The sequence below is a fragment of the Herpailurus yagouaroundi genome, unplaced genomic scaffold (assembly GCF_014898765.1).
Source record: "Herpailurus yagouaroundi ecotype Mexico unplaced genomic scaffold, PumYag 139, whole genome shotgun sequence".
Lineage (NCBI taxonomy): Eukaryota > Metazoa > Chordata > Mammalia > Carnivora > Felidae > Herpailurus > Herpailurus yagouaroundi.
The window spans coordinates 67,735,390-67,758,973 of NW_024412394.1; the positions used below are offsets into that span (position 1 = coordinate 67,735,390).

The 23,584-nt window shown below is 39.8% G+C and overlaps 2 protein-coding genes across 7 annotated transcripts in view; one reads left to right on the forward strand and one right to left on the reverse strand.

The window, feature by feature from the left end:
* The window catches only part of AK9 (adenylate kinase 9), a 131,382-nt gene extending 112,740 nt beyond the window's left edge, over positions 1–18,642 (reverse strand). For 2 of the 3 annotated variants that reach the window (XR_005789949.1, XM_040474339.1), the window contains exons 1-5: positions 17,995–18,642; positions 8,012–8,139; positions 6,662–6,725; positions 4,590–4,642; positions 4,394–4,490 (exon numbers count right to left, since the gene is read on the reverse strand). Coding sequence is in view for 1 of the 3 variants with exons in the window: in XM_040474339.1 (XP_040330273.1) it covers positions 4,394–4,490; positions 4,590–4,642; positions 6,662–6,725; positions 8,012–8,128 (331 nt within the window). In the remaining 2 variants the exon portion in view is untranslated. Of the gene's footprint in view, positions 1–4,393; positions 4,491–4,589; positions 4,643–6,661; positions 6,726–8,011; positions 8,140–17,994 lie in introns of those variants that run through there. The other variant, XM_040474340.1, reaches the window with a different exon arrangement.
* A 131-nt stretch (positions 18,643–18,773) lies between these two features.
* The window catches only part of FIG4 (FIG4 phosphoinositide 5-phosphatase), a 131,497-nt gene continuing 126,686 nt past the window's right edge, over positions 18,774–23,584 (forward strand). For 2 of the 4 annotated variants that reach the window (XM_040474363.1, XM_040474364.1), the window contains exon 1: positions 18,774–19,054. In XM_040474363.1, the coding sequence (XP_040330297.1) occupies positions 18,989–19,054 (66 nt within the window). In that variant the 5' untranslated portion in view covers positions 18,774–18,988. The remainder of the gene's footprint in view (positions 19,055–23,584) is intronic. The other 2 variants (XR_005789957.1, XM_040474362.1) reach the window with 1 other exon arrangement.

A 23,584-nucleotide genomic window follows, 5' to 3' on the forward strand; every position in this document is an offset into this window, starting at 1 on the left:
CCCATTACCCATTTACCCCATTCCCATCAACCCTCAGTTTGTTCTCTGTATTTAAGACTCTCTTACGGTTTGCTAAGGCATCCATTCTATTCAAGGTTCCTTAAATGCACCCAACACACTCCTGCAAAAATTTAGCCACTGCATGCATTGGCACTGTCTCAGGAACTGGGCCAGACCTTTCTCCACTTGCCTCCTCCTGCTGTTCTTGCTTTTTGTTCCCCTGGCTTCCCCCTTCCCTAGTTTGGTTTGGATTCTATTGCTAAATCATCCTCCACTTGATTAACAACCTTATTGGAAATTGTCAAGGTATTGAGATGTGATGGCTAGCATTAAGCCATCACATTTTGAGGGTGAGTACTGTGGTGAAGGGGACTGCATGGCCTAGCCCTAGGTTGAATTCAACTCTTGTCCAGATCATCTCTCCTGATCAGATACTGCCAGAGAACATCAGTCTCCAGAGTTCATGTCTTCCTCTTCTAAACAACAGGGGGATTACACAATACTTCTGTCCCTCTCATTCCCTCTGCTGGCAATGCTGCCCAACATCTGTGTATTACAAATGAATGATGGAAGCTTGACACTCTGTGTGCTGTGCTCATCAGCACCCTGTGTATTACTAAAATTGCTGCCAGTGCTTGAACAGCTTATCAGGCATTCCAAGTGCAACTGTTTGTAGGTATCCTAAACCTCAGGTGTACATGTATATTGGAATGAGTTTAAAACTTGGTCTCTTTTGGGGCGCCTGGGTGGCTCAATCAGTTAAGCATCCGACTTCGTCTCAGGTCATAATCTCATGGTTCACAAGTTCAAGCCCCGTGTCAGGCTCTGTGGTGACAGCTCAGAGCCTGCAGCCTGCTTTAGAGTCTGTCTCTCTCTCTCTGCCCCTTCCCTGCTCACGGTTTGTCTTTCTCTCTCGAAAATAAAATTTAAAAAACTTGCTCTTTCCTAGTGGAAGCAGCAGAAAAATGGGTTGTTTCCATGGTGTTTGGTTCTCACCTGATAGGCCAGTATTTGGGCTGCCTGAATTTTCTGAGTGATGCGTTTTAGGGCTTTACCCATTGAGAGGTAGCCAGTATCATAATATCCAGACCCTAGGAATGTATCTATGGAAGAGATGTGGGAGAGTGGAAGAGCTTAGTTCTCTAGACCCAATTCTGGAAAGACATCATGAGGATACTTCCTGATAGATGGACCAGAGCTGCCAACCCCACTGCCAACCTCTCTAACCCCAGAGACATGTGTGGAGATGGAAGCATAGATAAGGACTTCCCCTCCCTGTCCCGTATCTCCTTGACACTGTTACCAAACCCTTGCCCTCAATGCTGAAGATGGAGGAATGAAAGACCTCACACCACTCCTTGCTGCAAGGCTCTGATGTACTATCATGGGCAGAATAGACATTCTGCAGTCTAGTGCTCAGCCTGCATCACCCCCACCAAGGAAAAGCTGAAATACTGTCCATATGGCTGCCCAGGGGAAACTGACTGGCCCATGCCATCACTTTGTCCTCACTTCCTGGTTCAGTAGAATGAATTCCCACTTTTGCAAAACTGAAGATGGCATGATACTGCTTTCAGACTGAAGTGACGTGAGATTCAGAGACATCAGGTAACTTATGTCCATCCAGCCCTAATATATACCTGATGTCATGCCAGCCTGATATGAGCGGATATACTGGTGACCAATGACTTCCAAGACAATCTACTATGTGATACACCTGGGGGCAGGGAATGCCCAGATTAGGGCTGTCTATCACTTACTGGAGAAAACGAGTTTTCTGGAGTCCAGAAACAGGGAGCAGAAAGGGACTTCTTAGGATGCCCAGGCATTAGCTCTACCTTTTTCTCTTGGGTGAGGATGTAGTTCAAGGAAACTGATTTTGGCCCAAGGCCAACACAGCATGACAGGTTGTGAATGAAAGGATTATAATTATAGATTGTGTAAGTTCCTTCTAAATAGCTATAAAAGTTCCAAGTATAAAAGGCTCTGGTATAGAAAAAAAAATAAGATTCAATCTGGCAATACTCTACTGGGCAGTGTTCCCAGCAGTGCACATCTATCTGTCTTTAGGGATTTTAGAGTCATCAATTACCCAGCCTCACCTAGACCCTGGCCAGAGTTAATATCCCTGTTTTGAAAGCTCTTCACTTCCAATTTTGTTTCAATTTTTGTTTCTACCAGGCTGTTGGGTAGGACTAGACATCAGAAAGAATTCTTGCTGAGCAGAGACTTTTAAACTGCATTTAGTAGAGTGCCAGGTTGCACAGAAATTCCTCTGGGGACGTTACACAATAGGTGAGGGGAGTCTGGGCAGAAGAGGCTCTAGGTCCTGCCCCCACTACAGCCTTTAAATGAGCCCAGTTGTGCATGCCTAGAGCACAGGCATGCAATTACATGCTGAGAGTGTGGCCCTCAGATTCAAGAAATCACTTATACTGCCAGCTCCCAGGACACACACCAGTGCACAGCATGTCTAGGGGAAAGAGGAATACATTAAATGCTACGAGGGGATGCAGTCAGCAAAATCCAGAATGTAGGAAACTCTTATTAAACACATATAACTAGCTTTTTCAACAAAGAAAACACAAGGTGATAGAAAGAGGTAGAGGGCATTTATACATTAAAAGGGATTTGAGACATACCAATCAATTGCAATGCGTGAAACTTGGTTGGATCCTGCTTCCAAAAACAAAACACAACAAAACAAAAATAAAAAAAAAACTCAAAAATCAGCTAGAAAAAAAAATATACAAGGCAAATAATGACATCACAGAGTGATTAGTAGGTGATTTACTATTAATTTTTTAGGTATGGTAATGTGAAACTAGGTTTAAAATAGTCCTTAACTTTCTGAGATATATACTAAAGCATTTAAAGATGAACTGATATGATATGAATTAGTTTCAAAATAAAGTAGGTTTGGGACAAATGTGGGTAGGAGTTTACATAAAACAAGATTAGATGAGAGTTATCATTGAAGCCGGGTGATGGATACATGGGGGGAGTTTTATATAATCTCTTTACTTTTGTTTGACATTTTCCATAAGAGGTTAAAAAGGTTATGACCATCATAAATGGCATAGCTGAGTAGGTTTATTTTTTCATTTTTTTCTTTCTCTTTTTGCCAATATTTATAAATTTATACCATCTTTGTGTTGACCATGTAAAATACTCTAAATTTTTCAAGAAGTAAGGTGTGATGAAGTGTAAACAAAAAAGATATTTGCCTACCTATCTGTATGATTGTGTCAGTTTCAATCATCATGATTTTTAAGGTCACTTATTGACCTGTGTTGGAATTCTGTCATTGTCCTTTTTACCTTTTTACTCATTTAACCTCCCACATTCTTGGTGTTTTTCCCAAGTTCATCTTCTTTATCACTGAACAACAGAAAGACTGATAGAGTGTAAGTATATATACAATATATATACTAGAGAGATGATATATATATATATATATATGAATGGATGGATAGATATTGTTTATTCCATACATCATCTATATGTAGAGAAATCTTTCTACCTATAGATACGAATGATACATAGTTTGCAGTGACAAGTTGCTTTTGCTACTTCCATTATTGATTTGCTTCTGTAATCATGGTTTTTACTTTACTGCATTTTATTTTTATCCCTCTATTTTAATAGTCACCATGTCTTCTCTATAATGCAGCTTTCTAAGTTTTTCTTCTTTCATTCAATAAATCTATTTCAGGTAGCTGATTTTCTTCCCAGCAAATCTTTATTCTTCTTCCTTCTTTTGCAAATGTCACAGGATTTGTTCTTTTCTGTTTAGTCATTCTGAGCTTCGGTAGTCTTTGTCTTGAGAAATTAGGCCCCAAACCCCTGCTGAGCATCTGTTTGAATGTAGACAGACTTCTTGGGTCTAGAGTGAGAGGGTAGACTGGATAAACAGACTGAAGCCTGCCAATATCTGGAGCCAGAGGCTAAGCTGGTGCCATTCTAGTTCCCACTCCTGCCTTGTAAGTATGGGTTAATGCAGAGAAGCCTAGCCATAGACAGGACTTAGTAATAAAACTGAATGAATGGGAAAGCAGTCAGCAGAGGCTGTCACCACCGTGAGAAGTACCACAGCAGAGTGTCGATGCTTCTGCTGGAAAACATGATGCTCACAGAAGATTGAACAATTAAAACTTATCTATTTATTTACACTACAAGGGTAGAATCTGAAGAATATTGAATAATTGAATTGAATCTGAATAATGAAGTAAACAAGCAAAGAAAAGCATCTAAACCGCTTAACTGAACTCAGGCTCTGGGATTCCTGCAAGAGGGCAAAGGAAAGAGCAACTCCAGAACTTATGTGTGCCTCAGCTAAAGCATGAATTTTAAGGCTGCTTTGATAGCCACCAATTTATAAAAATAAACATACCAAAGTGAGAAACTTCCAGGGAGTTGAGCTTCTCCAACATTAGCTTCATGACGAGTTCATCTGGAATGCTTTGACCACCGAGCAGCATTGATTGCAACTAAGAACGTGCACAGATAGCACACATTAGAATATAATATATTTGTGATACAGAGCTTTTTTAAACAAAAATTCTAATAACTTTGAGACTTAGATTTACCATAACTCCTGATTCAGTTTCACTGGCAATCTGTTCTTCCAAAATTGGTAAAGCTAAAATATGAATTCAAAATGTTAGCACAAACGGATATTAGAATTGCCAAATTAAGAAACACGTTTGTGTTTATTTTTAAGTTTATTTATTTTGAGAGAGAACATGTACATGAGTGGGGGAGAAGAAGAGAGAGAGAGAGAGAGAGAGAGAGAGAGAGAGAGAGAGAATCCCAAGGAGGCTCCCTGCTGTCCACGCCAGCCTCCAACTCACAAACTCTGAGATCATGACCCCAACTGAAACCAAGAGTTGGACACTTAACCAACTGAGCCACCCAGGCACCCCATATTTGTGTCTTTTATAACTGGTAACAAAGATTAATTTTGTTAATTAAAGATTAGTTAAATGTTTGTATATCACTTTAAGAGTTTACAAAACACATTTACATGCATTATGTCATTTAAGCCTATCCAAAGCATGAGGCAGCAGAAAGTATTCCACAGAGAACTTGTCTCTGCCCCTGGATAGCTAAAGGATCTTGAGGAAGCTAACTTCTTAAATACTTTGGGCCTTGCATGCTTTTGCCCTGTATCATATGCAAGAGAATATGAGGATGAAAGAACATTGTGTATATGACAGTGATTTGGAAATTATAAAGTGTTACTCAAAAGAATACACTAGTATTATTAGTCCAGTTCTTTTTATGTCAAACCCTTTATTTTATGTTTTCTTTTTTTCTTTTTAAGTTTTTGTTTAAACTCTGTTTAGTTACCATACAGTGCAATACTGGTTTCAGTAGAATTCAGTGATTCGTCATTTACCTACAACACCCAGCTCATCGTAATAGTCCAGATAATTTTATAACCACAGAGTTATATCTAGAACCCATTAATTTTGCACTCTGATTATATGAAAGGAAAGAATGCCATCAGGAAATGTAAAAAATAGATAAGCACTGATTAGAAAAAGGGGGCCTGGGGTTAGAATTCCAATGATTTGTTTCCTTTTTAAGAGGAAATATTCCATCCCTTGTGGAAGACATCCTGGGACAGAAATGACAGGGGCATGACCTAGGGAAGGACTCAGAAATTATGTTCCCAGCTGCTAGTAATCAATGGATTGTGCTGTACCAGATTGCAATTTCATTAACAGCACATGGAATCCTCATTTCATACCATTCTTGCCAAAAATGATTATAAGAACTTTAAAGATTCCTTGTCAGTTTCATAGGTGAATATGAATCAGTGTTATTTTAATTAGCATTTCTTTGAATAAAAATGGAGTTAAACTCTTTTTTCTTATATTTGTCTATTTTTATTTCTACTTAAAAAAAAGTTTATTTTGAGAGAGAGAGCATGAGTATGGGGAGAGGCAGAGAAAGAGGGAGAGAGGAAATCCTAAGCAGGCTCCATGCTGTCAGCATGAAGCCCAAAGAAGGGCTTTATCCCACGAATTGTGAGATCATGACCTGAGCTGAAATCAAGAGTTGGACGCTTAACCAGCATGCCACCCAGGTGCCCCTATTTCTACTTTTATGAATTGCTATTCATTCTTCTGCTTATTTTTCTATTAGGACATATAGAGCTGTATTGATTAAAAGAATATTTTATATAAAGATGTCAGTCCTCATTTTATATACTGCAAAGAATGCAAAACAAAATAAAAAATAAAATTTATCATCAAAAATATTAAGTCTTGAAACATGCTCCCAAGAGCAGCTGTGAGCGTTCCTTCTCTTCCCATCTTCCATAGGGAGACACTTAAAACACACATGTCCCCAGCAGGTCTAAATGAGAAAATTAGAGAATTGGAGGCAGAAGAATGGAGTCAAAGACATTTCATAAACCATCCTAAAGTCTATGAACAAAACTAGGACTAACAGAAAGGCAAAATATGTCTGATGCTATGAAGATTATGAAGATGATATTATGAAGATGATATTCACTGGGTTCATAGTGATGTGTGATAAAGCAATTATGGCAAAATGTTAATAACAGAATCTAGATAGTACAATTCTTTACCTTTTTATGCATATTTGAAAGTTTTATAATAAAATATTGGGGGGGGGAGGTAAAATTTACCTTCTACACGAATACATTTCCATGCTTGTGTTATCTGACGGGCTAAGGTTGTCTTCCCAACCCCCTAAAGAAGAAAGATGTTATTTAAAACCCAAAAGAACAGTCATTTGCCAGAGAAACAGATATTCACATTTAAAAGATTATATTTATGGTTACAATACATGAATATTATCAAGTAAATTTTTTGTCAACAAAAAAAATGAACAGCAGACCTTAGATATTTATAGCATAATTTTTCTCTAGAAGAGTCACATTTGCCACATTTTATGAAATGACTTAAATAACATTTTTAAATTAAGAAAATAGCCCTGAAACCAGGAAGCTGTACCATTATGGCATTACAGGTATTGTCCTCTTTTGATTATCAAATTTTGTAATTTTGAATACATATAGTGATTCTACTGAAACCCGTCACTTTATTTCCTTTCTAAAGTTTATAACTATGAATGTTTTGACAGACTTCCATTTAGTAACTTCCAAGAGCAAAAAATTCCTTCTTAATGGACATCTATGAAAAGTGTCATCTTTTAAAGATAAAAGATCACTTTAATGAAGTAACATTTGTACCTGACTGCTCTTACTGTTGACTCTTAAAACTCTATTATATGTTAAGAAACATAATGAAAATTACTGGAACTATTTCTTGGTACCTGTCCCAGGGTCTACATAAAATTAAATCAAGGATGGGATCTAGCCTTTGGTCTCTGCTATTCTGGGGAGCCTCTTTAATTAACCAGCTCAGTTTCTCTAATGGTAACTACCAACTAGCTCAATGTCTAAAAATACCTCTCATCTAGAGGTCCTTACTAGGAATGCCTAGAAAGGCACGCTATCTTATGACAGCCATTTTTGGTTTCTTTTTATTTTGTGGAAAGATAATATATAGGTCTGCTAATGCACTTTGAGTAAAGGTGAGGCACATTGCCTCTCAGTAGCTTCAGATATTAATGGGAGAGGCTCCCCGTTTGACTCCATAGTGTCTTGCCTTCAAATACCCAGAGAGTCTCACAATAAATTCCACAGAAAATTTTATATGTCAATTGTGTCTAAAATAACCTGGATCACAGACTACTAACAATTTTCATGGTGCAATGTTTTGATTAATTAATTTCTTCATAATATAGAAACAAAGATAAGTACAATGTCAGTTCCTTTCCAATTATAAGTGCACAAGAGAAGAGAAAGCTATGAAATTACCACCAATATTATATTAGTTTTTAAGTCATACAACTAAAGTCTAACACTCAAAGAAGTCATCATACTATGTAGTTTTCATTCTTGTATGGCAACATAATATTATGATTTTTTAAATAAAAAAAATTAAATAATAAGTTACAAGAGATAACTTACTGGTTTCCCAAATATAACAAAGCAAACAGGTTTAGACAGCAAAAAGTTATATTCAGCTTCATCTTCATTAAATATATCTGCAAAAGGATACTCTTCTGTATTCTCTTCAGAATTCATAATATAAAATACTACAATAAGAAAAAATAAGATTTTTAGTGACTAATTCAGTTGGAAAAGGCAGGCAGGTTAGGGAAAATGAGAATATCCTGAGAATTTACTTAGCCCCAAAGCCATTCCACACCACTAAACACAAGGATTTTTCCCATACTGACAAAAAAGTTAAACTCCTCTATTAAAACAGTAATAAGCTTAGTTTGAGACAAAAAGCAAAATCTAGTTATACATTGTACAAGACAGCTAAAACAAAATGTTTCAGAGAGATTAAATTAAGGGAAAAATACATACATGCAAACATACACATATTTGTGTGTATTCAATTAAAGATCAAATTACATATGCTATACACACACATATATATATGTATTATGCAGTTACACACACACGTGTGTGTGTGTGTGTGTGTGTGTGTGTGTGTGTGTGTGTGTACATGTGTAGGGACTACTAATGGGTCTAACAGAAATCCAAATCCAATACGTAGAACTGGAAAAAAAAAAGAACATATATATAACAATATTTATAAGATGTAGCTAAAGTAGTATTTAGAAGCATTAAATGAATTAGAGCCAAAGAAAGTCTGAAAAGTACATGAAATAAGCTCACCACTTTTAAGATGTTAGGGGGAAAAAAAATCAGGAAAAATAGAAAAATATATTTTTAAAGTTAATAAAATAGAAAACATATAGAGAGAGGGTCACCAGAGCTAAACAGCGGTATTTTGAAAAAACGTAAAAATAGAAAACTTCTGTCAAGATTGTTCAAGTAAAGAAAACAGATGGCACAATTAAACAATATTAGACATTACGTTTTTAGAAGTATGGTTTCTTATATCTCAAAACAGATTTGTCTATTTTTGTTGTTGTTTATTTCTAACTTTCGTTAATCAGAGTATGTTCTCTGATTTCAATTTTTCAACTCTTTGAAATTTGTTAAGGCTTGCCTCGTGGCCTAGTGCACGGTAGTTTTTTTTTTTTTAATGTTTATTTATTTTTGAGAGACAGAGAGAACATGAGCGGGAAAGGGGCAGATAAAGAGGGAGACACAGAATCCAAAGCAGGCTCCAGGCTCTGAGCTGTCAGCACAGAGCCCGATGAGGGGCTTGAACCCATGAACCGTGAGATCATGACCTGAACCAAAGTCGGACGCTTAACCGACTAAGCCACCCAGGCACCCCAAGTGCATGGTAGCTTTTTAAAAAGTTCCCTGATTCCTTGAGAAGGATATGTGATTTATGTCTGATGCAGTGTGCTTTAAATGGACTACAGAATAACAATGCTGCAGATATAATATAGATAATGCGAGGATACCACAAACAAGGTTATCCCAAATAAACTGATATTATTTCTAAGAATTGATAAATTCCTAGAAAAATCAACTTCTCAAGAAAAAAAAGAGGAAACCTAAGTGGTTCTATAACCATAAGGAAACAGAGTCAGTAACTAAAAATCTTCCCACAAAAAGTGTCATTGGAGGAAAGTGGGTGGCAGGACCAGAAGGTGGGGCTTAGTGTGTTTCTCTTAGGGAGGCCTCTGCCCTGCCAGGGTCTTTACAGAGGCCCTGGGCCCCAATTTCATAGTTTATTTTGACCAAAGACTTTATGAGGAGGTGGAGAGCCATCTCTGTTCTGTCAGTTTTTGCTCAGGAAGGGAATGGGGGTAGCCAAAGTCTCCTTGGCTTCTTTGGTTTGAAAATAAATTGTGTCTTTGGGGAAAAAAATAAAAGAAACCAGATGGTTTTTTGAAGAACTCCGGACGTACAAGCTTCCAGATACTTTTTCGGAGAAAAGATAAAGTGGAGACTTCTAACATTAGTTTACGTATCTCATATAACCTTTACCTAAACGAGAGAGAGTGTGAGAAAGCAAAATTATGTACCAATTTCATTTATGAACAAGATTTTAAAAATCCTAATCAAAACATTAGCTAACTGAATCCAGCAATATATGAACAAGGTAATAACATCATGACCAAGTTGGGCTTTCCCCAGGAACTCAAGGTTGTTGAGAAATTAATTTATCATATTAAAACAAAAGAGAAAAACTACACGATCATCTTAATAGATGTAGAAAAAGTGTAACACAATTCAACACCCTTTAATGATTAATAAAAATCTCGTAGCAACTAGGAAAAGAGGGGAATTTCTTTAATCTGATAAAAGGTATTAACAAAAGACAAATATATTTAATGATTAAATATTAAAAATGTTCTTTTCGGGGGTGCCTGGGTTGGTTAAGAATCTGACTCTTGGTTTCAGCTCAGGTCATGATCATAATCTCGTGGTTTTGTGGGTTCAAGCCCCACGTTGGGCTCTGTGCTTGATTGATAGTGTGGAGCCTGTTTGGGATTCTCTCTCTTTGCCCCTCTCCCACTTGCACTGTCTCTGTCTCTCTCAAAATACAAATTAGAAAACTTTAAAAAAATGTTCTTTTCAGGTAATAACAAGACAAAGAAAGAAAACTGTAATTATTCCCAGTTGATATGATTGTCTACATGAGAAACAAACATATCACAGATAAATTTTGAGAATTAGCCTGATAACTCAATTTGCTGGATTCAAAATTATACAAAATTCAGTTGCATTTCCCTTTTTTTAATATTTATTTTTTAATTTTTGAGAGAGCGTGAGCAGGGGAGGGGAAAGAGATGGACAGAGTATTAAAAGTGGGCTCTGCACTGACAGCAGTGAGCCCAAAGCGGGGCTCGAACTCATGAACCGCTAGATCATGACCTGAGCCAAAGCTGGATGCTCAACCAACTGAGCCATCCAGGTGCCCCCAGTTGCATTTCTGTACACCATTATACACCACGACTTGCTAGAAAATGTAACTGAAGATAAAAAAGACTTATTTTTGCAGCAAAATAATAAAGTAACCAGGATTAAACATTATAAAACGTATACAAACTCTTTACGGAAAAATGACAAAATCTTATGAAATGACTTTAATGAGCAGAGTTCAAAAATGGAACCAGCGATCTGAAATGCTGTTCATGAAACACTAAAAAGTGGATTATGGGGGCTATATGCTTCCAGGTAAAGGGATATGATTATATTTCTCTGTGGAATTTAAGACTATTCAAATGGACTTAATATACCAATATTATTTTATAGTGTCATTATGAAAAAAAAGACATAATAAGAATTATTACCAGTATACTAAAAAGATTGAGAAGAAAACCTCATGACAAAAGAACTAAAATTTCAAGTTTTTAGTACCAAAAAACAAGTAATGCTACTATAAAATCTAATTATAAAGGAGAAATGCATCTAAACCTTTTATAGAGGTGGTGCATTTATTAAAGAGTCTCTTTTAAGTACACTAAAACCAGGGCCCTAAGGCCTGGGGTGGGGACATTTAGGTGGATATCTGAGTACTTCGAACCCTAAGATTTATGTGTGTGAGGCAGGAAGCTAGGCATGAGTGAGTGACAGGAGGATGGACCTTAGACGTCCTGATGAAGATGCCCAATGGACAACCGCCTGGGGACCACCCCATTCCACCCATCTAAGGTCACAACATCCCAGCAGAGGAAGAACTGAGTTTGTTGTGCTTGTTGCACTTGTGCAGACAGCACCCTGTTGTCCTTATTTGGTGTATGCCTGTAGAATAGAAATAATGTTGTTTTCTACCTAGTGCAGGCATTTTGAATACATCTTGGGAAAGGGTATGTGCAGTTGGCTAATTATTATATAATCCAGGCCTGTTACCCAAATGTTGCTACCTTAGGACCCTACACCCTGGGGTTTCTGGGGCCTTTGTCTCTCTTGACTGGCCTGCTCCTCCCTTGGAGTGTACTTGAGTAAAACTTTGCTCTGCTTTACTTTCCCTTTGCTGTCCTGTAATTCTTTATTGTGGCAGCAAAAAAGAACTCAGGCTTCTTCCCTTTTCCATCTAACACTCAGTAGCACCTGGAATGCCTTGCACTGACAGAAGTAGCTCCTCCCTCATCTCTGGAAGGATAGCAGCCTCTCCTTGCATCACCTGAGGCAGACACTTCAGAAAACAATGCTTGCCCTCCACAAGATCTGCTTCAACTTCCTCATAGCTTTTAGACCAGTAACTGGGGTCAAGCATCAGCCCAGCCTGGCTGTGGAGGCACTGGTACAGGAAGAAAGGTATTGTGTGCCTAAAGAATTGGAGGGCCTGGCTATGACGTACCAACAGGAATCAGGAGAACATGCCTAGAAAAGGATCTTGAGGGTGCTGAGCAGGGGAATGGAGACTAGATGAGAGTTTATTGATACGTGGGCTCTCTCCCATGACTCAAGGTGTTAACATCCTGACTAGGACACCTGGGGTGGGTCCTAATTCACTGCTGGTAAGGTTCCTTGAAGCTTGGAAAAGAACAGCAGCCTGTAGTAAATGTGGTAGAAATGCCGGAACTGCCTTGGTAGAATATAGAGTAGTGTGTCAAAGGCTCGAGAAGGTGACATGTTAAATGGATTTCACATATGAGGCTAGAGAACTGATAAGCCAACTCTGCTTGTTGGGATGGCCAGAGGACACTCCCCTCATTAAGGCTATAAGGAATGAACTAGTAAGGGGGCACTAGTATCCTTAATAAGCTCAGTGGTGGCTGTTCTTTGTAGGCCAGGACCGAAGGTAGGGGAAAGGCTGCTACGATACTGGGGTTCCATGTTTCAGTGGGGATGACAGAGTCTTGAAGAGCAGAGGCCAGATGGCAGCACTTAACCATCAGAAACAAAGTAGGTGTAATTGCTACAATGGGCAGGAAGTCCAGAATGGCAACAAGCAAGATCCACAGAAATCTATGGCAATGGTTAATAAACCATGGAATTTCTAGGGGGTGAAATGGATGAGCAGTGAACGAAAATGTTTATTAACTTACTTTTCTAAAAATGACAAAGGGCAAGTGAATCAAAGGCTGATGTCAGCAACCACAGTGGAAAATCATGATCCTTGCCTAGTTCTTAGCTCCAGAGCCCATTTATTGAAGGGGAGGCGAGGAGTCCTCGAGAATAGACCCTACAACACCGTAACAAGTATTTACAATAGGGATTCCCCAATTCTTCCTTCTCCAAGGGAACGTACAACCATTAACTGGGGAAATACACACTGTGGAAATGGGACTATCCTCCTCTTTCAGAGCCTACAGGACATAGGGTCTGAGCTGACACCAACACCAGCAGATACAAAATGCCATCATGGCCTCCTGCTGGTGTGAAAGCAAATGGAGAACCAGTAATAAATGGAGTCTCGGCTCAAGCCAGTCTTACAGTGCAGGATCTGCAGGATCACCTTGTGGTTCTTTTCCTGGTCCCTGATTATGTGATGGGGATTGCAGCTGGCAAAATCTTCCCAGTCGTTCCCTGCCTGTGGAGTAAGCACCACTGTGGTAGAAAAGCCAAGTGGAAGCTCATGAAATAAATAGTAAGTCATTCCAAATGAAATGGAAAGGTGTTACCCAAAACTGTCTAAAAGATAGCCCTGCTCAATTCTCCAGTGTGATTTTTTTACAAAAACCAGATAGATCATGACAGATGATGGGGCACTACTGAAAACTTAACCAAGTGATAGCCCCACTCGTAATTGTGCAGATGCGATCTTTACTAGTCAGATACAGCTTCTTGTCCTCGGTATGCAGCTACTTATCTGGCAAATGTGTTGTGTTTTTTTTTTTAAATCCCTCTCAGAAAAGAAGATTAGAAACAGTTTGTATTCACTTAGAACAGTCAGCAAGGAACACTCAGGCTTGCCCCAGGACTCTCCTGCTATTTTAACAGCTATAGTACAAAGGGGTCTTTTTGATCCCTTGTTGATATATTATCAATATTGATAATATCAGAGCCTGTGAGCAGGAAGTGGCAAGTGTTCTGGATGGCTTCATAAGACACATGAGCAGCAGAAAGTGGAAGATAAATCTACAAACATTTAAAGTCCTGTTACTTTGGTAAGGTTTTAAAAGACCAGTGGTCTGGGACATTCCGAGATGTTCTCTCCAAGGTAGAGGACAAGTTTACTATACCTTATACCTTATACCTCTAAAAAAAAAAAGAGGTGCAGTATTTTATAAGTCTCTTTAGTTTTTGGAGACAGCCTGTAGCATACTTGGGAATACTGTTCTGATCCATATAATGGGTGACTTGGAAAGCTGTCAGTTTTGAGCGAACCTCAGAGCAACAGAGAGCTCTGTAGCAGTTTTAGTCTATGGTACCAGAGGCCTGCTTCTTGGGCCATATACCTGGCCAGATCCCATGATGCTAGAGGGAGACACCTACAGTAGGTGAGAATACTTTTGGAGTCTTAGGAAAGCCACAACAGAAACCTCTCGGTGTAGATCATTGCTGTCTGCAGCAGAGAACCACTCCCCATTCAAAACGCCGCTCCTGGCAATGCTCTGGGCTCTGGGAGAGAATGAATGCCTGGCCATGGGACATCAAGTGACTATGCAACTGGAAGTGCCCATCATGAACTGAATACATTAGATCTAGTCCTAAAGTTGGGCAGGCACAGGGGTAATCCACTGAATGATAAAAATGGAATGCTGGGATCAGGTCCAAGCACGTCTGGAGGGTACAAATAAGTTTCATAAATAAGCAGCCCAGACACCATGTCATCTATCTTTTGCTTACCAATGTCTCTTTTTCAGCTCAGACATCATAAGGAATTCCCTAGGAACTTAAAAAAAGTCATGGATGAATCATGATATATTGGTGCAAACTGTAAATGGAATGCTTCCAGACTTTAATGCCACTCAGAGGCAGCCCTGAAAGATGATGATTAAGGGAAATCCTCCTTGTGGGCAGAGTTTTAGGCAGTGTTCCTAGGTCCTCAGTTTGGAGGACAGTATTGAATGTCTTGGTCAAAGGCCTGGGAGGAGCAAGATTGAAAGATAAGAGAAAAAGAGTTCTGGGGAAGAGGCATGCGAATGGACCTATGAGAAGGGCATAGCAAACACACTCTATGGCAAGCCATACCAAGTCACACCCTGTGTGACCCCATTCCCTAAGAGAAGATGGATTCTGTGACTTGCTTCTAAATCTAGCAAAGGTATTAGACATACCATTCCTGTGATTACATTGTACTATGTAAGATCCTATTTTAGCACACTGGAGAGACTTCCTGGTTGGCTCTGAATTAAGTTGCCATGATGTGAAAGGACTGCTGGCAAAGAACAGTGGGTGGCCTCCAGTCATGGAGAGAGCCCCTGGACAACAACCAGGAAGAAAAGAAACAACCACAAAGAGATGAATTTTGCCAACAATCTAAATGAGCTCAGAAGCAGATTCTTCCCTAGTCGAGTCTCCAGATGAAAATGCCGCGCAGCCAACATCTTGACCACAGCTCTGTGAGACCCTCAGTGGAGAAACCAGCTAAGCTACGCCTGGACTCCTGAACATGGAAACTATGAGATAATATATGTATGTGTTTTAAACTGCTAAATTTGTGGTAATTTTGTTATACCACATAGTAAAAAAATACAAGTGGACACAAAATATGTGGATTTTTGAGTCTCACAAAGCAGGTTGATTTTCCAGTAAACATTAGCCAGTCTTTATCCCTGGTCACCTCAATGCTTCCAAAATGGGCTCATAAATGGAGGAGGCATGGTGGTAGGGATGGAGGTGATGGAGGCCATTGCATAGGTTCAATGACGCATCTCCCTCTCAGCAGGCTGATTTAGTTAATTCTATCACTAAGCATCTCACCTGTGTGTTACAGAGACTGAGGCTAAGCCCTCAAAATGGTATATCCATTCAGTGACAAACTGATTACATGGAATTCCTTCACCTTGGAGAATACAGCAGGTGACATGTGTCCCTGTATGGGTGTGCTTTTCCAACCCACAATCCCTTGGCCAGCACTACTATCTAAGGGTTTGGAGGGATCATGAGATCCCATATAATATTGCCTTGGATCAAAAGACCCTCTTTTTAGTAAAGGAGGTATGATAAGAAGGATCCACTGATTCTACCACATACCTCTTCATCCAGAAGCTACCGGTCTGACAGAATGTTGGAATGGCCTCTTAAAGGTACAATGAAAATGCCAGTTTGAGATTGTGTGGGATTGAGACACTACCATCCCTCTCAGTGATTGACATGAGGAATTTGTATCATCCTTCCTCATGACTTCAGGCTCTGCTGGACTGGAGGTCCTGGTTTTGATTGAGGGGAGAGAGATGCTTCTATCAGGAGACCCCTTTAGGTGGGTTTCACTAAACCTAAAACCGCTGCCTGGTCCTCTGTGGCTCCACATGCCCATAAGGAGTTACTGCACTGGCAGGTGAGGACAGGGTTGCTTCTACTGCTTAGAGCAGGAGATGTATGTCTTGAACTCAGGGGATTCTCTGAGACTCCTCTTGTAATTGTAGCAAGCCCGATCTGACAAAGACATGGTAACAAGAGGCTTACAGCCCTCAGGGATGAAGGCTGGTTACCCTACTGGAAAAACAACTGAGCTCAGCAGAAGTGCTGGCCAAGGGTAAGAGAAATCTAGAATGGGTGGTAGAGGAGGAAAGTGATGAATTATCAATTTCAGACCTCGGATTAATTGCAGTAGTGGATTCTATAGCTTGTCCCACTAATCATCTTTTGGTGAGTCCTTTTCTTTCAGAAATTGAGAACAACCACCATTGAGAAGAATCACTGAGGGGATGGTGTGAACTTAATGTGGGCGGGGGGAGGGGAGAGAGTGGAAATGACTAGTGCAAACGAGTATATCTCATTGGAACATAGCAGATGCTATTAGTGCCCATAACCACTTGACATGTAACTTTTCCATGAATGGTCAGTCTGACTTCCAACTTCTAGCATGTGTGGCTCTTTGCCTAAGGAATGTTTCCAGCTGCCATACCTAGTCTGCCTGAGCACAGGCAGACCACAAGTTCCAGGAAATTAATGTTCCGCCATAGCAGGCCTCAGCCAATAACTGCTGGGAGGTAGTGAATAAATGCCCCAGCTCCTTTGCCCTTAAGAGGGAATTACTCTGAGACAAATATCTCAGTATTCCGCAGTGAATTCAGCCCACAGAGAAATTTGCTTGATAATATTCCTTTTATCAGCTTCCTTCTGTTCCCTGATGTTTCCTGAGATTACTTCCTATATGAACCACTTGCCCTCGAATTTTTGTCTCAGGATGTGCTTCTAGGTGAACTAAACTAAGACAAGGTTCAAATGAAGAGCAATATTACAGTATAATATAATAATTGAAAACTAAATATTGGAAACCAGAATTCTACACATATTTTAAGAGTTGTTATCCTAAATAAAAACATAGTGCAGATATTTAACTCATATTCAGAAGAATTGGTTTCCACTATGAAAAAAACACAACTAAATATTCTTCCCAGTTGGAAGATCCAAGTCAATGTAAAATGCCAGAACTGACATGGCCATCTTTCTAGTTCTTAATAAAATAGGACCAACCTATGAAAGAAAATTAAAATACTAAATAATTAAATATTTTTTTTAATTTGGTAATTTCTCAATTTTAAATTTACAACATGATCTCTAACATCTCATTGTTATGTAATATAATCTCTAATATCACATTATGCTATAGGTTTATACTATAATTCAATAGAATTTTTACAAGTTCCCTCACCTTTTAAGCCGTTGAGAAACTCTCCAGGTAGGTTGTGCGGTTTTACAGGGGGCCCATCTCCTGAGAAACCTACCACTTCTACTTAGGCGATGTCTTATACTCTCATAGTAGGTGCTCAGTAAATATTTGTAGAATGTCATCAGTGGTTGGAAGGGAAAATTGTTTTAAAAAGTAATTTACTGAGAAATCCCGAAGTTTAGTTTTGTAGGAAAAGGAACTGGCCTGGGGTCCCCGCAGGAGGTAAGGTTCCATTCAATAGACACAAAACGCGTCGGGGAGGGGGACTACGACGCCTACTTACCTGGGCACAGAGGAGTCCCCAGGAGCCCACAGGACCCCACCTGCCGGACCGCAGCCGCCTCTGGTATCGCTGTGTCGGTGCAGCGGTTGCCTAGGGAACCCCTGGCGGGGCTTCGCGCAGTGCCTCTTGGGGGACCGGGTCTTGAAGGTGGGGCTGTAATTTATTGATTTTTTAAAATAATTTTACTTATTCACTTTTTCACTTAACTTTGTACTTTTAATACATTCCTTTTGACAAATATAAAATGAATGATGATTAGAGAGGGCATGTACATTGCCCACTTGGGTTCACACATATCAAGTGGAATTGGCCTTATTTTAACCCAGAATTGCCGGTCTCAAAGTCAGTGCCACATTCCTTGAACCACACAGCTTTCAGACAGCATGGATTTTGTTGACTCTCCTAAGGGTTAATACAGATACAGAGACGCAAGGGGAAAAACACCGGCACACAGCGAAGGGCTATCAGATATATTTCCAGGAAAATAAGGGCAGAGGTAGGCAGAAAAAAAGAGACCAACTTCGAATGGATCTATCTACAACTCAGAGAACCGATTCAAAAGAAGCAATCCAGTCGCAAACCCTACTCCTTTTCCAAAGAGGACTAGATGAAGCGCGAGCCCAGACTAACCTGTCCACTTTTTCTCCGCCCACTTTTTCTCCCGCCCGCACCAAACATGGCGCCCTTCGCTTCCTCCCTAAGCAACGCGCAGGTTCTGGGAGTCTGTACGCGACCTCTCTACGGTATATCCTCCAGCTCCGCCCCCGACGTGCCTGGGGCGGGACTTGCCCGGAGGTGGGGATCTGGGATCCGGAAACACCTGAGCTATTCCCGGTCTTGTTTGTTTAGTGCACAAGGGGCGTTTTTTCTTTCTGGATCTGATGTCCAGAGTGTGAGGTGTCTTCTCTCCCGGCCTCCTGGAGCAGTGTGGAGGTTGCCGCACTCTGGGCCGCGGCCTGGTGCCCTGTCGTGAGGGCCCCCATTTCTTCCGACCATGCCCGCGGCCGCTGCCCCCATCATAAGCTCCGTCCAGAAGCTGGTTCTGTACGAGACCAGAGCTGTGAGTTCCCTGCGCGGCGGGGCGCGGCGGGGCGCGCGAGGGAGGACGGTGACAGCATCTTCCTCCCTAAGTCCCTAATCCCAGCCGTGGGCATGTGTCTGAGGGGGGCTTCGCTTTGTTATCGCACCCAGGGCACTGCTGCTTTTGCTTTTACATGTTTCCATTTAAAAGCCACAGTTGAAATACACTGGAAACAGGTGCTTGTGCGTGTATGTCAGAAACTGTTCATAAAGTTCTGAACGAGTATGGATTCTTTCCAACTTTCAGAGTCTGTTCTGTAGTTCGCTACTTACAGTACAGGCAAGGGTATGAAAAAATATTTTTGACCTTTGAATGAGTAATTTGTGTGTTTTCCGATTCCATGGCATACCAATTACTATACTGTTAATTACGTACGCTTTTATTGCTAAAATATTTGGTTCTCTTTATTTGAAAGGAAAGGAAAACTTGTTTTGCTTAATGACTGGTTTGTTTGGGTAACATTATTTTGCTTTTTCACTTGACTTTTTTGCACTTTTTGTTTCATTACTTCAAATGGCCGTGTAAATAGTTACTATAGAATAAGATCAGTTTTTGTGTTTAGATTACTGGGTCCCTAAGATTTACAGAATAGTGTTTATAGGAGCACATTGTCATTTGTGTGGTTGGAAAATAAAGTACAACGTTTTGAATTGGGGTAACAGTAATGTTAGAGTCTGTGTTTAAAATTACACTTCGTAGTAATAAGATTGCTTATGCTGGAAGCCTGCCTGTATGCTGTAGAGTGTTTCATAGGGCACATTCAATGGAACCTGGGTTGTCTTCCATTGATAAAGTAGGTACTTAACAGTTTCTCGATTATAACCTGGTTCTAATATCAGGTCTGCCTCAGGTCACAATTAATGGAGAAGTATTGTTGAACCTAAGTTAATTTTGTTGGCAACTTCATTTGATTAGATCCACGCCAGAAGAGGAAATTATCAAACATCTGTAGCTATCTTGAGTTGTTCTCTGAGGAGAGTCATACAGAAGTATCATTTTGACATTGAAACAAAACCTTCTGCTTTCTGTACAATGTGCTGGTAAATGTCCCTGATTAGAAACATAAATACTACACTCAAAACACAGAAACTTCAGCCCATTAGTCAGCTGAGCATTCATTAGGACTGGCTGAGATGTTAGTATTCTTTTCAAAGCATAACTCAGGGCTCTTCTGCTCACAAACCTTCAGTAGCTCCCATTCTGAGGAGAGTAAACACTTTATCCTTTAGTTTGGCATTGAAAGCTATATGTGATTTGTCATCAGCCTGTATGATTTTATGTCTAATTTAATATCAATTCAACAAATATTTATTGAGGATTAACGCTGTGCCTGTATGTGCCTTATTCTGCGGTAAATCTGTATTGCTTTCAGTTCCTTATACCTACCTAGTGTCTTTTCTGCAGCTCTTTCCTAGTAAAGTCCCACCCCTTCTTGTCCTGTCATAACCTGTTGGTCCTCACAGCACACATGGTGGTACAGTGCCTTGTAAACAGTAGGCTTCCATTAGATACACTTGAGAGTGTCTAATATAAAGAGATACGTATTCCAGAACTTGGTTGTGACCCCACTCAGTCATCTAAGCAATGCAAACTAACTCCAGCCAGCTTAGAGATAAAAAGCGAGTTTATCAGAAGGATGCTGGAGGAGCCACTGCTTGGAATCACTGGAAGAGGCTAACTCCTCAGCTTCTGGAAAGGCAGGAATAGGAGAGCAGTATTGGAGAACCCACTCAGGGTGTTGCTGAGGACATACCATAGGCTTTAGGGGAAGGAACATGATTGACTCAGCTATGATTGGGAATCTGCCCCTTGGTGGGCAAATCATCGTGGCCAGGATGGGGTATGGCAGTAATGACTTTTGTTTTCAGGAATGGTTGGGCCAAGGCAACCACCCTGAGAAATGTCTGCTGAATTTAATTTTTGAATCTCAGTTTCCTCATCAGTGAAGTATGTGATTCTTCTTTTTTATATTTGGATTTAAAGATTTAAGCAGAGGGGCACCTGGGTGGCTCAGTCGGTTAAGCGGCCGACTTCGGCTCAGGTCATGATCTCACGGTCCGTGAGTTTGAGCCCCACATCGGGCTCTGTGCTGACAGCTCAGAGCCTGGAGCCTGTTTCAGATTCTGTGTCTCCCTCTCTCTGACCCTCTCCCGTTCATGCTCTGTCTCTCTCTGTCTCAAAAATAAATAAACGTTAAAGAAAAAAAATTTTTTAATAAAAAAATAAAGATTTAAGCAGAAAGATTTATTTCAGTAATAAGTTCAAAGTTTAAGGGACATAAATAACTCAGAAAAAAAGCATAAAATTGCCGGTAAGTAAAGAGATCCTAGGAAGTAAAAGGAAAAAAAACCCAACTGTAGCGGGTTGTGTTAATGAGAATAATAGAGCTAATGCTTATGGAACACTTCTATGCCAGCCACTGGTCGCAAAGCACTCCACATATATTTTGCTATTTAATCCTCATAAAACCTCTAAGAAGTAAATCTTGTTACTACTACTATTACTACTATTGTTCAGTGAAGAAAAGAATGAGGCAGAGAAGATCAATAGTGCTACTGAGAGTGTGGTCTGACAATTGGTGCCCAGCATAGATAGTTTGTAACTGGACTGGGACGGATTACATATAGAAACAGAGAGTCAGTGATTAGAAACTTTTATAGCTATTTGACAGAGTAATTGTATATCTGATGAATCAGTTAATTTAGAACATGGGTTTGTGGTTTGTGTGTCCTTGGGTTTGTGTTTTTTTGTTTGTTTGTTTTTTTAGCTTGTTACGGAAAATTTGAGCAAATACAAAATAAACAGAATAGTAAACACCCACATATCCACACCACATATCCACACCCACATATCCATCAACAGCTCCTGAATTACCTTTATTAGCTATAACTTGTTCCACTCCCCACCTACCACTTACTGTTTTATAAGGTTCTTTTTTTTTATTTAAATAAGTTGAAATGCACAAATCTAAACGATAGAATTTGATTATTATTATTTTTTTAATTTAAATTCAAGTTAGTTACATATAGTATTGGTTTCAGGATTAGAATTTGGTGATTCATCATGTACATATAACACCCAGTGCCCATCCCAACAAGTGCCCTCCTTAATGCCCATTGCCCATTTGGCCCACCCCCCACCTACCTCCCCTCTAGTTTGTTCTCTGTATTTAAGAGTCTCTTATGTTTTGCCTTCCTTTTTGTTTTTATCTTATTTTATTTTTCCTTCCCTTCCCCTATCTATGTTCTTCTGTTTTGTTACTTAAATTCCACATATGAGTGAAATCATATGGTATCAGTTTTTTCTGACTGACTTATTTCACTTAGCATCATATACTCTAGCTCTATCCATGTTGTTGCAAATGGCAAGATTTCATTCTTTTTGATCACCAAATAATATTCCATTGTATATGTGCATGCCTGTGTGTGTGTGTGTGTGTGTGTGTGTGTGTGTGTGTGTGGTGTGTGTGTGTGTGTATACACCACATCTTTATCCATTCATCAGTTGATAGACATCTGGACTCTTTCCATAATTTGGCTATTGTTGATAGTACTGCTGTAAACATTGGGGTGCATGTGCCTCTTTGAATCAGCATTTTTGTATCTTTTAGATAAATACCTAGTAGTACAAGTGCCAGGTAGTAGGGTAGTTCTATTTTTAATTTTTTGAGGTACCTCCATATTTTTTTTCGAGAGTGGTTACACTGGTTTGCGTTCCCAGTCAAGAGTTCAAAAGTGTTCCCCTTTCTCTGCATCCTTGCCAACATCTGTTGTTTCCAGAGTTGTTAATTTTAGCCATTTTCACAGGTGTGAAGTGATATCTCATGTGGTTTTGATTTGTATTTCCCTGATAAGTGGTGTTGAGCATCTTTTCATGTGTCTGTTAGCCATCTGGATGTCTTCTTTGGAAAAGTGTCTATTCATGTCTTCTGCCCATTTCTTCACTGGATTATTTGTTTTTTTGGGTGTTGAGTTTGACAAGTTTTTTATAGATTTGGATAGTTACCCTTTATCCAATAGTTCATTTGCATATATCTTCTTCCATTCTATTGGTTGCCTTTTAGTTTCATTGATTGTTTCCTTTGCTGTGCGGAAGCTTGTTATCTTTTTAAAAAACTTTTTTTAAATGTTTTATTTTTGAGAGAGAGAGACAAGAGTGTGATTGGAGAAAGGGCAGAGTGAGGGAGACACAGAATCTGAAGCAGGCTCTAGGTGGTCAGCACAGAGCCTGATGTGGGGCTTGAACCCATGAACCGTGACATCATGACCTAGCCAAAGTCGGGTACTTAACCAAATGAGACACCCAGGCACCCCCAGAAGCTTGTTATCTTTATGAGATCCCAAGAGTTCATTTTTGCTTTTGATTTCCTTGCCTCTGGAGACATGTCTAGTAAGAAGTTGCTGTGGCCGAGGTCAAAGAGGTTGCTGCCTGTTTTCTCCTCTAGGATTTTGATGGTTTCCTGTCTTACATTTAGGTCTTTAATCCATTTTGAGTTTATTTTTGTGTGTG